Source organism: Coregonus clupeaformis, chromosome 14 (genome assembly GCF_020615455.1).
Source record: "Coregonus clupeaformis isolate EN_2021a chromosome 14, ASM2061545v1, whole genome shotgun sequence".
Taxonomy (NCBI): Eukaryota; Metazoa; Chordata; class Actinopteri; order Salmoniformes; family Salmonidae; genus Coregonus; species Coregonus clupeaformis.
Genome location: NC_059205.1, coordinates 38,573,048 through 38,590,563, shown reverse-complemented (window position 1 = coordinate 38,590,563; position 17,516 = coordinate 38,573,048). Strand labels below are relative to the sequence as shown.

Sequence of the window (17,516 nt, the reverse complement as noted above, 5' to 3'; positions counted from 1 at the left end):
AGGCTCCAAGACTAGCCGTAACCTGACCCTCAGCCACAGCTCCTCTAATGCACCAGTTATGGATTGGTTGGGTGGCTGGCCTACAACCTCTTGACAGGCTGGGCTGGGGGGTAAATGATACAGGCTCTGTAACTTTCATTTAACCATATAGGCACATTTAATCTGGCCTCCTGCCCCCAAACCCCTCAGCCCTCACCTCCAGCCTAGCGGTCACTCCTTCTCCACTTTGACCCCACACACACTTAAAACTCAGGGGGTGTTAAGCACGTGTTTATCCACTGGTCAATCCTAATCTGATTGTCCCCATCCTGTCCTCTCCTTGCTTGTTGGGGTAAGATTGAGTGTTGATATCCAGACTTCATTTCCCATGGTCTTAGACTGACCATACCTCAGATTGCTATATACAGGCCCATAGCCAGTCAGTCAACCTCTCTCTGGGCAAGGCCCCAGTCATAAAACCAATGAGGAAAGCAGACTCAGGTTCACTGTTGGGTGGGTAAACACCAACAACCTACCAGGCAAGGTCCCAAATTGCACTGACCCGGTTTCCTATATAGTGTACTATATAGTCCATTGGGCTATGGTCAAAAGTAGTGCACTATATAGGGAATAGGCTACCATTTAGATGCAAAAACCCTGACTTTGGGGCTCCATCCTAGGGAGCTTCCAGAACCTTCAGCAGGAGTAGGAGGTGAAGTTCAGCTCCACAGGAAGTTTATTAGAACCCCGGCCTTCTTTCTAACTTATTCATCACTAGTTTATTAGCATCTGATAACACTTACATCAATTCTAGGGATTGTGTAGCTTTTTTCAGGATGTGCCTTTTTTTACCTCTGCATCGGAAAGGCAATATTGGTTGAATTCAAGGTTTGGCCATGGATCTAAGCGGCACCAAGGGGAAAAATTACTTTCAATGATCATCTTGTAGTAATTCCACCAAATTACTGTAACAGGTTCCTGCTGAATGGGCAGTGTTCTTTGGCTGGATTGTTCTAGTGATGTTAACAAGCACACACACTTTCCCTTGCCTCAGCCTACCTGCATGCTGCACCATCTGGAGAGCACTCATCATTAGGGGGTTTGGGAGTTAGAAACACTTTAGAGTTAGTTGCCTCTAGATGGCAATGGAGGCTACTATTTCCAGCAAAGTCTATTTTTGAATAACTTGATTCTAGAGGAATTCCTAATCATTGGCTTGGCTGTTGGGAAAACATAGAAATGTTGATCACTCACAATGAAACGTATGAAACGTTCCCCTAGTTTTAACTATACTGAACAAAAATATAAACGCAACATTTAAAGTGTTGGTCCCATGTTTCATGAGCTGAAATAAAAGATCCCAGAATTTTCCATATGCACAAAAAGCTTATTTCTCTCAAATTTTGTGCACACATTTGTTTACATCCATGTTAGTGAGCATTTCTCCTTTGCCAAGATAATTCATCCACCTGACAGGTGTGGCATATCAAGAAGCTGATTAAACAGCATGATCATTACACAGGTGCACCTTGTGCTGGGGACAATAAAAGGCCACTCTAAAATGTGCAGCTTTGTCACACAACACAATGCCATAGATGTCTGAAGTTTTGAGGGAGTGTGCAATTGGCATGCTGACGGCAGGAATGTCCACCAGAGCTGTTGCCAGACAATTTAATGTTAATTTCTGTACCATAAGCCACCGCCAACGTCACTTTAGAGAATTTGGCAGAATGTCCTCACAACCACAGACCTTGTATGTCGTTGTGTGGGCGAGCGGTTTGCTGATGTCAACATTGTGAACGGAGTGCCCCATGGTGCCGGTGGGGTTATGGTATGGGCAGGCATAAGCTATGGACAATGAACACAATTGCATTTTATCGATTGCAATTTTATTCGCCGCCATCACCTCATGTTTCAGCATGATAATGCACGGACGGCCCCCATGTTGTCCCAGTTCTTCCATGGCCTGCATATTCACCAGACATGTCACCCATTGAGCATGTTTGGGATGCTCTGGATCGACATGTACGACAGCGTCTTCCTGTTCCCGCCAATATCCAGCAACTTCACACAGCCATTGAAGAGGAGTGGGACAACATTCCACAGGCCACAATCAACAGCCTGATCAACTCTATGCGAAGGAGACATGTCACGCTGGATGAGGCAAATGGTGTTCACACCAGATACTGACTGGTTTTCTGATCCACGCCCCTAGCTTTTTTTTTTAAAGGTATCTGTGACCAAACAGATGCATATCTGTATTCCCAGTCATGTGAAATCCATAGATTAGGGTCTAATGAATGTATTTCAATTGACTGATTTCCTTATATGAACTGTAACTCAGTAAAATCTTTGAAATTGTTGCATGTTGCGTTTATATTTTTGTTCAGTATAGATGTTTTTAATGTTAATTCATATTCAGGACCTAAAGAGAGTAATGAGCAATGAGAACAATGAGTGATGGGATCTGTGAAGAGGCGGCACACTTCTGATTTACAATCATTTAATTAATGTCAAATGTAGTTTACAAACGGGAAAGACACGTACCATTTTCAAGAATATACAAGACACAAATTATTTGACACAATCATCTTGTGCAATTTGTCATCTTTGGGGCAGGTTGAAATAAATCTCCAGTTGAAGGAAGGAACCACAAAGTGAGAGAAGACCTTAACCCTTAATTCTCAACAGTGTTGTGAAGCAGATTCACAGAACTTGTCTTGTCACACAGGTGCAGTAAGCTCAAACATCCTATTATGGGTTCAAAGGTGCCCCACACATACCATAGCACAGCTCTATGTGTTCATTTGCCTATGCATGGTTACCTGTACAAGTGACTACAAAGTGAAACTAGAACAAAAACCTATACATACATGTACTGTATGAATGAACAGAGGTATTGGGAAAAAATCTTTGTAACAATGTGGAATTGTTCTACAGATCCTTTGAGGTTCTACGAGCCTGTGATCATCCCTTCTAACAGGCTGCTCCAGAACATTCCTTTTAGAGGAACAATAATATTTTACTAAAGATGTTGTATACTGCTTTTATGAAAACAAATCTGCTGTGTGTCTACAATGCAGCCATCATTATGACTCAAATAATGGTTGTAAAATAGCATCTAAATCCACAATGGAGGGATATGATCAAAGACAATCTTAGACCTAAACAAAAAACGCAATGAACACTAAACTGGAGACAGTTCTGAAAACGCTAGTCCATGAAGAACATGGACGTGAATGGAAACCAGAAGGTCTGGACTGAAATAAATATCCAACGCTTTGCATTTGTGATTAAAGCCATCATCTATTGTTCCCCTTCACTGAACATTTTACATTTCTGTTCTGCACGTGTGTTAATTTACAGGGGTTAAAGCAACAAAAAAATCCCATGACTGAAACTTAAGTCGATCTCAGATCGATTGTCTGGGGCAAATTAACCTCCCCTTTCATGACCATCATGCATTTAGGAAAAGAGGATAATTTGAGAGTTTGACCAATTCCAGTCCTTTTCAAGATTTTAGAAAAAAATACAAAGAAAAAAATAATCCATGACAGAAACCCGTCCCAGTGACAGGGAACTTTAACCCTGTAATATATCTGCAGGGTTTTCATTGGGGGTTTGAATTCAGTCATAAACCTTTAATTTCTTCTTTCTTTTTTGTCAGCTTACATCAATACAGACATCACAGGATACATCGTTTTACAACTACAAAGCACAACACCTTGCTGTGGGGAAGTGTTCAGTAACTGGGCTTGGGCAGTCAGAGTGGGCTGGGCTGGGCCAACATGTCGGCCCACCGCTCCTTCCTTCACAGATGGGAAGGACCTGCCTTGACGAGTTGCCAGGTTGGAAGCCTGGCTGGGTCGCACAATGGAAAAACATTTCTGGAGTAGAAGCATCTTATGAGGCTTTATCAGAGTGGAGGCCAAAACAGAAAAGCTAAGTGATATGATCAACACGTTCAACTGAGGACAAGCAGCGGAGGTGGAGGTTAACTCAACACGTAGGCTGTTCAACTGAGGACAAGCAGCGGAGGTGGAGGTTAACTCAACACGTAGGCTGTTCAACTGAGGACAAGCAGCGGAGGTGGAGGTTAACTCAACTGCGTTCCCGGTTGTGATTTAGAAAACAGCTGTTCAATTGGCCAGCGTTGCAGTTACGTAACAATTCAAAGCCATCATCTCCCCTCGTCTAGGGTTAGAGCGATTTGAACCGTTCCATTCCATAAAAACAAACATAAAATAAAATAAACATATACTCCTTGCTTTAGGTTTAAAACTTCGACAGCTTTTACTGTATAGTTGAAGGAAAAACGTACACCATCTAAACCTTGAATTTCTAGTTTTGAGTAGTTTATTATTATTATTATTATTATTGTGACTTAAATCTATTCCTGTACAATGAAATACAACTTCAACCTCAAGATGACAACATCGGTTGAAAAATACAGAGGGCTTTCTTTTTCACATTGATTAAACATCATTCGCTACCCTTCCCCAAAACTCAAACTAAAAACTGGACTTTATTAATATATACTTTTGTGAGTGTGTGCGCGCATGTGTGAATGTGTGTAAGCATGTGTGCACATATGTATACAAGTGTAAGCGCTATGTCATTTACACACAACACTGTAAACTAACATACACTATTATACATGTGCTTGCACTGATTCTTGGAATTTGGTTGACTTCACGATTTAACACCACAAAAGAAGGAAGGAAGGAAAAAAAGAGGTTGAAAAGAAGAGGATCCTCTGGATGTTCCGAGGTTGTGGGTTTGGTAGAAAGCTCAAAGAATTGCTTGTTTTCCTTTCCCCCTTACCAGGCCTTCAAGCAGGGTGTGACGACCGGCGGCCAGCTCAATGTCTAGCTTGGCTGTCCTGATGGCTTGAACCAAGATGGGTTTTCTACACACAGCGAGCAGTGATGGTAAAAGGGGGGGAGTTACAACACCACCTCCTCCCACCTGAACACACCTTTCAGCAGAGATGATGTTGAGGCAAGCAGGGGAGGGGGGCACCATGAGTAGCACAACAGTGTAAAGCTGGGTCGCCTGAGAGCTAAAGGATCAAAACACACAGAACCAGAAGTGTGGAGTGGACCACCCACCAATAGAGGACAGGCTGGAGGGTGGAGGGAGCCAGTGAGGGGTGGTTGGTTTATTTGTCATTCTGAGAACACTCAGTCATAATGGACCACTGGGTTCGGTTCTGTTCTCAAACCGGGTTGGTTGATCAGTCAGTCAGTCAGTCAGTCCTCCCCTGATCGGAAGAGTCAATCAAGACATCAGTCTCGTCTCTTTAAGCTATGAGGGCGGCTTCACATACCCCAAAACAAAAACGGTGAGAACAAATGGAAATAAGAAGAGGGAAAAAATGGAGGGAGGAGGGGGTTGGAGATGGAGGCCCAGTCAGGGCAGGCGTAGTCTTCTTCACAAGTAGACGCGCCTTAGATCTCCTGGCGACGTGATGGTGTTGCATTGTGGGCACAGTTTCTTATTTCCCTGTGGGAGAGAAAGAGAGAAAAAGGTCATTGTTGAGGTCACAATATGAGCAGTTAAAGGTTTGTTTGAGTAAAGCATAGAGAATGCTTGTCAAACCACTCTGGTAAAATAGTATGTGGTACATAAATTGACTGACAGTACAGAAATGGTCCTGTAATAGATCAAAACAACCACATCAGTACAGAACAGGTATAAAACCACATAAAAGAGTAGCTAACCAAATGATGCTGGCATGCAGCCCACATCCAGCCACAGAGTGTAGAGCCCTATGCATGCATCCGCCAGTCAGACAGACGGCCTATAGTGGAGCACGTGGAGCATCAAAGCCTGCTCATCATCCTGTTCCAGGACTCCTGCTCTGTTCTGCTCTCTACCACTTTGAATCACTGCCATCTCCTATAAAGCCGTGTTGTGTGGGTGTAATTAAAAGGCAGCGGGTGCAGAAGCTGAGAACAGGGCAAGGTAAGCTGTGTGGTCTCCTTTCGCTGTGCCAAACGAGGAGGTGGTGGTAGTTAGGGAATGGCGGAAACCTGGTAAATGAGATTTACCGCCCAAAACCACTCCCTTTTCCTGGGATAAATAACTGTGAGAAACCGGTAAATTATAATAAATAATTTATATGAACAGCATGACGTGAAATGGAACTGTTAAATTATATGCGCTGTCTAAATCTGGATTCTCTACGGCCTCTGCATGATGAATCAATGCTCAGGGTGGGGACAGACTGCCCATCTCAGTATAGAGCCCAGTTCACAATGCATGTAGCCCTATCATCTCATCATGGTAACTTTGTTCTTGTGACAGGTAGGCCTACATTTGCTGCAGCATAGTCTATGTTACAGTAATATAAAGACCGAATGCGTGTCTAATTTACCCATCTCCATCTGTCTTTCTGGGGTCACCTTGTTTTTTTAATTGTAAAGATGTTTTTTTATATATTCAACTGCAGATTTCTTAAATAGCCTATCACTCGAATATCATTGCTTTAAATCAGTGCACGCGCGAGCACTCTCTCGCAGTCTTTCTCTCTCCATCAAATCTATCCAAATTGCATCCTAAATGTTTAATCCTGTTCTAGATTGATACATCGCCCTATATATAGATGTCCTAGCGTACCTCTTTCAGGTAATACATTCAATGCAGTATTAACCGTATATTTAGCTAAGTAATGAGGGGTTATGCATAATAAGCTTCTAACTTATAGCCTCTGTCTCTTGCGCAAAACGCAAACACCTGTGCTCCACTGGCCTCTCCTTAAAAAACACTCCTTAGCTCTTGGAGTCCCATACAGGAAAATCCAGACTAGAAAAGCTTGCTGGACATTATATTTTTTAGTATTTCTTATACCAATACACTATTTGAGGATGGACACAAGCTCTTTAGTTGGAAAGAAGAGCGAAAGTGCAATGGCGGTACGCTATAGCAGTTATTTATTCAGACCCATAACCATGCAATTTTTGTTAAGAGAGGTGAAAGCCTTCTGCATCTAATTCTAGTCCTATATTATTCAAGGATGTCATTAGAATGATGACGATAAGGACAACAAAACGTATTTCATTTAACTGTTGAAAGCGAGGAAGGAATGAAGCAACAATAGAGAAAGAGGTAGGCAGGCTAATAACATTAGGGGAAATATTATGAAAAGGTACATACAGTACCAGTCAAAAATTTGGACACCTACTCATTCCAGGGTTTTTCTGTATTTTCTACATTGTAGAATAATAGTGAAGACATCAAAAGTATTAAATAACACATATGGAATCATGTAGTAACCAAAAAAGTGTTAAACAAATCAAAATATATTTTATATTTGAGATTCTTAGTAGCCACCCTTTGCCTTGATGACAGCTTTGCACAATCTTAGCATTCTTTCAACCAGCTTCATGAGGTAGTCACCTGGAATGCATTTCAATTAACAGGTGTGCATTGTTAAAAGTTAATTTGTGGAATTTCTTTCCTTCTAAATGCGTTTGAGCCAATCAGATGTCTTGTGACAAGGTAGGGTTGCTATACTGAAGATAGCCCTATTTGGTAAAAGACTAAGTCCATATTATGGCAAGAAAAGCTCAAATAAGCAAAGAGAAACGACAGTCCATCATTACTTTAAGACATGAAAGTCAGTCAATACGGAACATTTCAAGAACTTTGAAAGTTTCTTCAAGTGCAGTCGCAAAATCCATTAAGCGCTATGATAAAACTGGCTCTCATGAGGACCGCCACAGGAAAGGAAGACCCAGAGTTTTTTTGTTTGTTTGTTTTAGGGGTAGATCAGCTTTAATATTGCAGATAGATTGTAACTTCCATCAATGTAATCACTTCCAATCCTCCATGTTTTTTTTCTCTTGCAAACATATGTATGTATGTATGTATGTATGTATGTATGTATGTATGTATATATATACAGTTGAAGTCGGAAGTTTACATACACTTAGGTTGGAGTCATTAAAACTCGTTTTTCAACCACTCCACAAATGTACAGTGGGGAAAAAAAGTATTTAGTCAGCCACCAATTGTGCAAGTTCTCCCACTTAAAAAGATGAGAGGCCTGTCATTTTCATCATAGGTACACGTCAACTATGACAGACAAATTGAGAAAAAAAAATCCAGAAAATCACATTGTAGGTTTTTTAATGAATTTATTTGCAAATTATGGTGGAAAATAAGTATTTGGTCAACTACAAACAAGCAAGATTTCTGGCTCTCACAGACCTGTAACTTCTTCTTTAAGAGGCTCCTCTGTCCTCCACTCGTTACCTGTATTAATGGCACCTGTTTGAACTTGTTATCAGTATAAAAGACACCTGTCCACAACCTCAAACAGTCACACTCCAAACTCCACTATGGTCAAGACCAAAGAGCTGTCAAAGGACACCAGAAACAAAATTGTAGACCTGCACCAGGCTGGGAAGACTGAATCTGCAATAGGTAAGCAGCTTGGTTTGAAGAAATCAACTGTGGGAGCAATTATTAGGAAATGGAAGACATACAAGACCACTGATAATCTCCCTCGATCTGGGGCTCCACGCAAGATCTCACCCCGTGGGGTCAAAATGATCACAAGAACGGTGAGCAAAAATCCCAGAACCACACGGGGGGACCTAGTGAATGACCTGCAGAGAGCTGGGACCAAAGTAACAAAGCCTACCATCAGTAACACACTACTCCGCCAGGGACTCAAATCCTGCATTGCCAGACGTGTCCCCCTGCTTAAGCCAGTACATGTCCAGGCCCGTCTGAAGTTTGGGAGAATGTCATATGGTCAGATGAAACCAAAATAGAACTTTTTTGGTAAAAACTCAACTCATCGTGTTTGGAGGACAAAGAATGCTGAGTTGCATCCAAAGAACACCATACCTACTGTGAAGCATGGGGGTGGAAACTTCATGCTTTGGGGCTGTTTTTCTGCAAAGGGACCAGGACGACTGATCCGTGTAAAGGAAAGAATGAATGGGGCCATGTATCGTGAGATTTTGAGTGAAAACCTCCTTCCATCAGCAAGTGCATTGAAGATGAAACGTGGCTGGGTCTTTTAGCATGACAATGATCCCAAACACACCTCCCGGGCAACGAAGGAGTGGCTTCGTAAGAAGCATTTCAAGGTCCTGGAGTGGCCTAGCCAGTCTCCAGATCTCAACCCCATAGAAAATCTTTGGAGGGAGTTGAAAGTCCATGTTGCCCAGCGACAGCCCCAAAACATCACTGCTCTAGAGGAGATCTGCATGGAGGAATGGGCCAAAATACCAGCAACAGTGTGTGAAAACCTTGTGAAGACTTACAGAAAACGTTTGACCTGTGTCATTGCCAACAAAGGGTATATAACAAAGTATTGAGAAACTTTTGTTATTGACCAAATACTTATTTTCCACCATAATTTGCAAATAAATTCATAAAAAATCCTACAATGTGATTTTCTGGATTTTTTTTTCTCATTTTGTCTGTCATAGTTGACATGTACCTATGATGAAAATTACAGGCCTCTCTCATCTTTCTAAGTGGGAGAACTTGCACAATTGGTGGCTGACTAAATACTTTTTTCCCCCACTGTATTGTTAACAAACTATAGTTTTGGCAATTCGGTTAGGACATCTACTTTGTGCATGACACAAGTAATTCTTCCAACAATTGTTTAAAGACAGATTATTTCACTTATAATTCACTGTATCACAATTCCAGTGGGTCAGAAGTTTACATACACTAAGTTGACTGTGCCTTTAAACAGCTTGGAAAATTCCAGAAAATGATGTCATGGCTTTAGAAGCTTCTGATAGGCTAATTGACATCATTTGAGTCCTGTGGATGTATTTCAAGGCATACCTTCACACTCAGTGCCTCTTTGCTTGACATCATGGGTAAATCAAAAGAAATCAGCCTAGACCTCAGATATTTTTTTTTTGACTTCCACAAGTCTGGTTCATCCTTGGGAGCAATTTCCAAACGCCTGAAGGTACCATGTTCATCTGTACAAACAATAGTACACAAGAATAAACACCATGGGACCACGCAGCCGTCATACCGCTCAGGAAGGAGACGCGTTCTGTCTCCTAGTGAATAACGTACTTTGGTGCGAAAAGTGCAAATCAATCCCAGAACAATAGCAAAGGACCCTGTGAAGACGCTGGAGGAAAGAGGTACATAAGTATCTATATCCACAGTAAAACGAGCCTATATTGACATAACCTGAAAGGCCGCTCAGCAAGGAAGAAGCCACTGCTTCAAAACCGCCATAAAAAAGCCAGACTATGGTTTGCAACTGCACATGGGGACAAAGATTGTACTTTTTGGAGAAATGTCCTCTGGTCTGATGAAACAAAAATAGAACTGTTTGGCCAGAATGACCATCGTTATGTTTGGAGGAAAAAGGGGGACGCTTGCAAGCCGAAGAACACCATCCCAACCGTAAAGCATGGGGGTGGCAGCATCATGCTGTGGGGGTGCTTTGCTGCAGGAGGGACTGGTGCACTTCACAAAATAGATGGCATCATGAGGAAGGAAAATGATGTGGATATATGTGGACGAAGATGGCAGCCTCGCGACAAGCTCTTAGGAAACTTCGCAGTATTTTGTTTTATTATGTATTATTTTTTACATTATTAGCTCAGAAAGTGTTTTGCATCATTACATACAGCCGAGAAAACTATTGGATATCAGAGCGGCGGTAACTCACCAGCATTACGACCAGGAATACGACTTTCCCGAAGCAGATCCTTTGTTTGCTCTCCCCAGGGCAACTGAACTGATTCTAGCGGCTCACCCAAAACATCGCCGGCGGAGGAGAGGCACTCGGAGCGGCCTGCTGGTCCGACTTAGGAGGCGCGCACACCACCCACTGCTTCCAAGTATTCTACTCACTAATGTTCAATCTTTGGTTAACAAAGTCGACGAACTATGGGCAAGGATTTCTTTCCAGAGAGACATCAAGGCCTGTAACATACTCTGTTTCACGGAAACATGGCTCTCTTGGGATATTCTGTCGAAATCAGTCCAGCCAGATGGGTTCTCAGTTCATCGCGCAAACAGGTAGAAATATCTCTCCGGGAAGCAGAAGGGCAGAGGTGTGTGTTTCATGATTAACGACTCGTGGTGTAATTGTAGTAACATAGAGGAACTCGAGTCCTTCTGTTCACCCGACCTAGAATATCTCACAATCAAATGCCGACCGTATTATCTCCCAAGATAATTTTCTTAGGTTATAGTCACGGCCGTGTATATCCCCCCTCAAGCCGATACCACGACGGCCCTCAAAGAACTTCACTGGACCTTATGCAAACTGGAAACCACATATCCTGAGGCTGCATTTATTGTAGCCGGGGATTTTAACAAAGCAAATTTGAGGACTAGGCTGCCGAAGTTCTATCAACATATCGACTGTTGTACTCGCGATGCTAAAACCCTCGACCATTGCTATTAAAACTTCCGGGATGGTTATAAGGCCCTCCCCCGCCCTCCTTTCGGCAAATCTGACCACGCCTCCATTTTGCTTCTCCCTTCCTATAGGCAGAAACTCAAACAGGAAGTACCCGTGCTAAGGACTATTCAACGCTGGTCTGACCAATCGGAATCCACGCTTCAAGATTGTTTTGATCACGCAGACTGGGATACAGTGGGCAGAACAAGTATTTGATACACTGCCGATTTTGCAGGTTTTCCTACTTACAAAGCATGTAGAGGTCTGTCATTTTTATCATAGGTACACTTCAACTGTGAGAGTTGGAATCTAAAACAAAAATCCAGAAAATCACATTGTATGATTTTTAAGTAATTAATTTGCATTTTATTGCATGACATAAGTATTTGATCACCTACCAACCAGTAAGAATTCCGGCTCTCACAGACCTGTTAGTTTTTCTTTAAGAAGCCCTCCTGTTCTCCACTCATTATCTGTATTAACTGCACCTGTTTGAACTCGTTACCTGTATAAAAGACACCTGTCCACACACTCAATCAAACAGACTCCAACCTCTCCACAATGGCCAAGACCAGAGAGCTGTGTAAGGACATCAGGGATAAAATTGTAGACCTGCACAAGCCTGGGATGGGCTACAGGACAATAGGCAAGCAGCTTGGTGAGAAGGCAACAACTGTTGGCGCAATTATTAGAAAATGGAAGAAGTTCAAGATGACGGTCAATCACCCTCGGTCTGGGGCTCCATGCAAGATCTCACCTCATGGGACATCAATTATCATGAGGAAGGTTAGGGATCAGCCCAGAACTACACGGCAGGACTTGGTCAATGACCTGAAGAGAGCTGGGACCACAGTCTCAAAGAAAACCGTTAGTAACACACTACGCATTCATGGATTAAAATCCTGCAGCACACGCAAGGTCCCCCTGCTCAAGCCAGCGCATGTCTAGGCCCGTCTGAAGTTTGACAATGACCATCTGGATGATCCAGAGGAGGAATAGGAGAAGGTCATGTGGTCTGATGAGACAAAAATAGAGCTTTTTGGTCTAAACTCCACTCTCCGTGTTTGGAGGAAGAAGAAGGATGAGTACAACCCCAAGAACACCATCCCAACTGTGAAGCATGGAGGTGGAAACATCATTCTTCGGGGATGCTTTTCTGCAAAGGGGACAGGACGACTGCACCGTATTGAGGGGAGGATGGATGGGGCCATGTATCGCGAGATCTTGGCCAACAACCTCCTTCCCTCAGTAAGAGCATTGAAGATGGGTCGTGGCTGGATCTTCCAGCATGACAACGACCGGAAACACACAGCCAGGGCAACTAAGGAGTGGCTCCGTAAGAAGCATCTCAAGGTCCTGGAGTGGCCTAGCCAGTCTCCAGACCTGAACCCAATTGAAAATCTTTGGAGGGAGCTGAAAGTCCGTATTGCCCAGCGACAGCCCCCGAAACCTGAAGGATCTGGAGAAGGTCTGTATGGAGGAGTGGGCCAAAATCCCTGCTGCAGTGTGTGCAAACCTGGTCAAGACCTACAGGAAACATATGATCTCTGTAATTGCAAACAAAGGTTTCTGTACCAAATATTAAGTTCTGCTTTTCTGATGTATCAAATACTTATGTCATGCAATAAAATGCAAATTAATTACTTAAAAATCATACAATGTGATTTTCTGGATTTTTGTTTTAGATTCCGTCTCTCACAGTTGAAGTGTACCTATGATAAAAATTATAGACCTCTACATGCTTTGTAAGTAGGAAAACCTGCAAAATCGGCAGTGTATCAAATACTTGTTCTCCCCACTGTGTGTGTGTGTGTGTATACTCCCGAGTGGCGCAGTGGTCTAAGGCACTGCATCGCAGTGTTAGCTGTGCCACAAAAGATCCTGGTTCGAATCCAGGCTCTGTCGTAGCCGGCCGCGACCGGGAGACCCATGGGGCGGCGCACAATTGGCACAGCGTTGTCTAGGGTAGGGGAGGTAATGGCCGGCAGGGGATGTAGCTCAGTTCGTAGAGCATGGTGTTTGCAACGCCAGGGTTGTGGGTTTGTTTCCCACGGGGTGTATGAAAAAAAATATATAAAAAAAAAATAATGTATGCACTAACTGTAAGTCTCTCTGGATAAGAGCGTCTGCTAAATGACTAAAATGTGTATATATATATATAAATAAACACACACACACACACACAGTGGCTTGCGAAAGTATTTACCCCCCTTGGCATTTTTCCTATTTTGTTGCCTTCCAACCTGGAATTAAAATTTATTTTGGGGGTGGTTGTATCATTTGATTTACACAACATTTACACAACATGCCTACCACTTTGAAGAAGGCAAAACTGCTCCAGCTCCTGCAAGTTGGATGGGTTCCGCTGGTGTACAGCAATCTTTAAGTCATACCACAGATTCTCAATTGGATTGAGGACTGGGCTTTGACTAGGCCATTCCAAGACATTTAAATGTCTCCCCTTAAACTACTCGAGTGTTGCTTTAGCAGTATGCTTAGGGTCATTTTCCTGCTGGAAGGTGAACCTCCGTCCCAGTCTCAAATCTCTGGAAAACTGAAACAGGTTTCCCTCAAGAATTTCCCTGTATTTAGCGCTGTCCATCATTCCTTCAAATCTGACCAGTTTCCCAGTCCCTGCCGATGAAAAACATCACCACAGCATGATGCTGCCACCACCATGCTTCATTGTGGGGATGGTGGTCTCGGGGTGATGACAGGTGTTGGGTTTGCGCCAGACATAGCGTTTTCCTTGATGGCCATAAAGCTCAATTTTAGACTCATCTCACCAGAGTACCTTCTTCCATATGTTTGGGGAGTCTCCCACATGCATTTTGGCGAACACCAAACATGTTTGCTTATATTTTTCTTTAAGCAATGGCTTTTTTCTGGCCACTCTTCCATAAAGCCCAGCTCTGTGGAGTATACGGCTTAAAGTGGTCCTATGGTCAGATACTCCAATCTCTGCTGTGGAGCTTTGCAGCTCCTTCAGGATTATCTTTGGTCTCTTTGTTGCCTCTCTGATTAATGCCCTCCTTGCCTGGTCCGTGAGTTTTGGTGGGCGGCGGCCCTCTCTTGGCAGGTTTGTTGTGGTGCCATATTATTTCAATTGTTTAATAATAGATTTAATGGTGCTCCGTGGGATGTTCAAAGTTTCTGATATTTTTTTATAACTCAACCTTGATCTGTACTTCTCCACAACGTTGTCCCTGACCTGTTTGGAGAGCTCCTTGGTCTTCATTGGGCTGCTTGCTTGGTGGTGCCCCTTGCTTAGTTGTATTTCAGACTCTGGTGCCTTTCATAACAGGTGTACAGTGGGGGAAAAAGTATTTAGTCAGCCACCAATTGTGCAAGTTCTCCCACTTAAAAAGATGAGAGAGGCCTGTAATTTTCGTCATAGGTACACGTCAACTATGACAGACAAATGAGGAAATAAAATCCAGAAAATCACATTGTAGGACTTTTAATGAATTTATTTGCAAATTATGGTGGAAAATAAGTATTTGGTCAATAACAAAAGTTTCTCAATACTTTGTTATATACCCTTTGTTGGCAATGACACAGGTCAAACGTTTTCTGTAAGTCTTCACAAGGTTTTCACACACTGTTGCTGGTATTTTGGCCCATTCCTCCATGCAGATCTCCTCTAGAGCAGTGATGTTTTGGGGCTGTCGCTGGGAAACACGGACTTTCAACTCCCTCCAAAGATTTTCTATGGGGTTGAGATCTGGAGACTGGCTAGGCCACTCCAGGACCTTGAAATGCTTCCACTCCTTCGTTGCCCGGGCGGTGTGTTTGGGATCATTGTCATGCTGAAAGACCCAGCCACGTTTCATCTTCAATGCCCTTGCTGATGGAAGGAGGTTTTCACTCAAAATCTCACGATACATGGCCCCATTCATTCTTTCCTTTACACGGATCAGTCGTCCTGGTCCCTTTGCAGAAAAACTGCCCCAAAGCATGATGTTTCCACCCCCATGCTTCACAGTAGGTATGGTGTTCTTTGGATGCAACTCAGCATTCTTTGTCCTCCAAACACGACGATTTTAGTTTTTACCAAAAAGTTCTATTTTGGTTTCATCTGACCATATGACATTCTCCCAATCCTCTTCTGGATCATCCAAATGCACTCTAGCAAACTTCAGACGGGCCTGGACATGTACTGGCTTAAGCAGGGGGACACGTCTTGCACTGCAGGATTTGAGTCCCTGGCGGCGTAGTGTGTTACTGATGGTAGGCTTTGTTACTTTGGTCCCAGCTCTCTGCAGGTCATTCACTAGGTCCCCCCGTGTGGTTCTGGGATTTTTGCTCACCGTTCTTGTGATCATTTTGACCCCACGGGGTGAGATCTTGCGTGGAGCCCCAGATCGAGGGAGATTATCAGTGGTCTTGTATGTCTTCCATTTCCTAATAATTGCTCCCACAGTTGATTTCTTCAAACCAAGCTGCTTACCTATTGCAGATTCAGTCTTCCCAGCCTGGTGCACGTCTACAATTTAGTTTCTGGTGTCCTTTGACAGCTCTTTGGTCTTGGCCATAGTGGAGTTTGGAGTGTGACTGTTTGAGGTTGTGGACAGGTGTCTTTTATACTGATAAGTTCAAACAGGTGCCATTAATACAGGTAACGAGTGGAGGACAGAGGAGCCTCTTAAAGAAGAAGTTACAGGTCTGTGAGAGTCAGAAATCTTGCTTGTTTGTAGGAGACCAAATACTAATCCTACAATGTGATTTTCTGGATTTTTCTTTCCTCAATTTGTCTGTCATAGTTGATGTGTACCTATGATGAAAATTACAGGCCTCTCTCATCTTTTTAAGTGGGAGAACTTGCACAATTGGTGGCTGACTAAATACATTTTTTCCCCACTGCAGATGTCCTAACCGACTTGCCAAAACTATAGTTTGTTAACAAGAAATTTGAGGAGTGGTTGAAAAACAAGTTTTAATGACTCCAACCTAAGTGTATGTAAACTTCTGACTTCAACTGTACTTATTATGGACACAGTATGCGTTACATTAGTTATCTTGCTATTAGTTTTTGTTAGTCCCATCCTTCAGCTCCATTCAACATCACCCATCTATCTCTTAAAACCATCCATATTGGATTTCTATTTGCCATATATTTTTCAACTGTACTGTGATGTTTCACAAAAGTTCTGAACCCTTCCATTCTCATTGTTTCTACAGATTGTAAATTTAAAATAAACATTTTTTGCTAAAAGTAATATTATATGATTGATCGATTGACCAATAGGCCCGTTTAATTTTGTCTGGTTTGCCGTTCCAAATAAAATTGAATATATTTTCTAAAAACAATTTGAAAAACTGTTCGCTAGGCGTAGGCAAGACCATAAGCAAATAGGTTAACTGGGACAATACTAAAGAGTTAATCAGGGTGATTTTACGTAATATAGTAAATTTATCATAATTTGGATGTAATCCAGAGAGGTTAGAAAATGTATCTAGATCCTCTATGAGGCTGTGGAGGGATTCAAATTGTGGATTTAAACGAAAACATGAATCATCAGCGTACAATGACACCTTTGTTTTTAAGCCCTGGATTTCTAATCCCTTGATATTATTGCTGGATCTGATTTTAATAGCTAACATTTCGATGGCCATATTAAATAGATATGCCGATAGTGGACAACCTTGTTTTACTCCTCTTGACAGTTTAAAACTTTCTGAGAAATAGCCATTATTTACTATTTTCCACTTAGGGTTACTTTACATAATTTTAACCCATTTTATAAGAGATTCTCCAAAATTTAAATACACCAGGAATTTATATATAAACTCCAGTCATACTTTATCAAATGCCTTTTCAAAGTCTGCTATGAATAGCTGGCCTGGTTTCCCAGATTGTTCATAGTGTTCTATTGTTTCCAGCACTTGCCTTATATTATCTCCAATGTATTGTCCATGTAGAAAACCTGTCTGATTAGAATGAATAATGTCAGAAAATACCTTTTTATTCTATGCGCTATACATTTTGCTAGAATCTTTGCATCACAACACTGAAGTGTAAGGGGCCTTCAATTTTTTTAATGGACTGGATCTTTATATTTCCCACTTGTATCCTGTTTCAGAAGACCCAGAGTTCTCTGCTGCAGAGGATAAGTTCATTAGAGTT

General features: G+C 42.3%; 1 protein-coding gene across 8 annotated transcripts in view; it reads right to left on the bottom strand.

Annotated features, from left to right (window-relative positions):
• Positions 1-2,465: 2,465 nt before the first annotated feature.
• LOC121580924 (E3 ubiquitin-protein ligase RNF220) overlaps positions 2,466-17,516 on the bottom strand; it is a 182,613-nt gene continuing 167,562 nt past the window's right edge. For all 8 annotated transcript variants that reach the window (XM_041896123.2, XM_041896122.2, XM_041896124.2 and 5 more), the window contains one exon: positions 2,466-5,484. In XM_041896123.2, the coding sequence (XP_041752057.1) occupies positions 5,413-5,484 (72 nt within the window). In that variant the 3' untranslated portion in view covers positions 2,466-5,412. The remainder of the gene's footprint in view (positions 5,485-17,516) is intronic.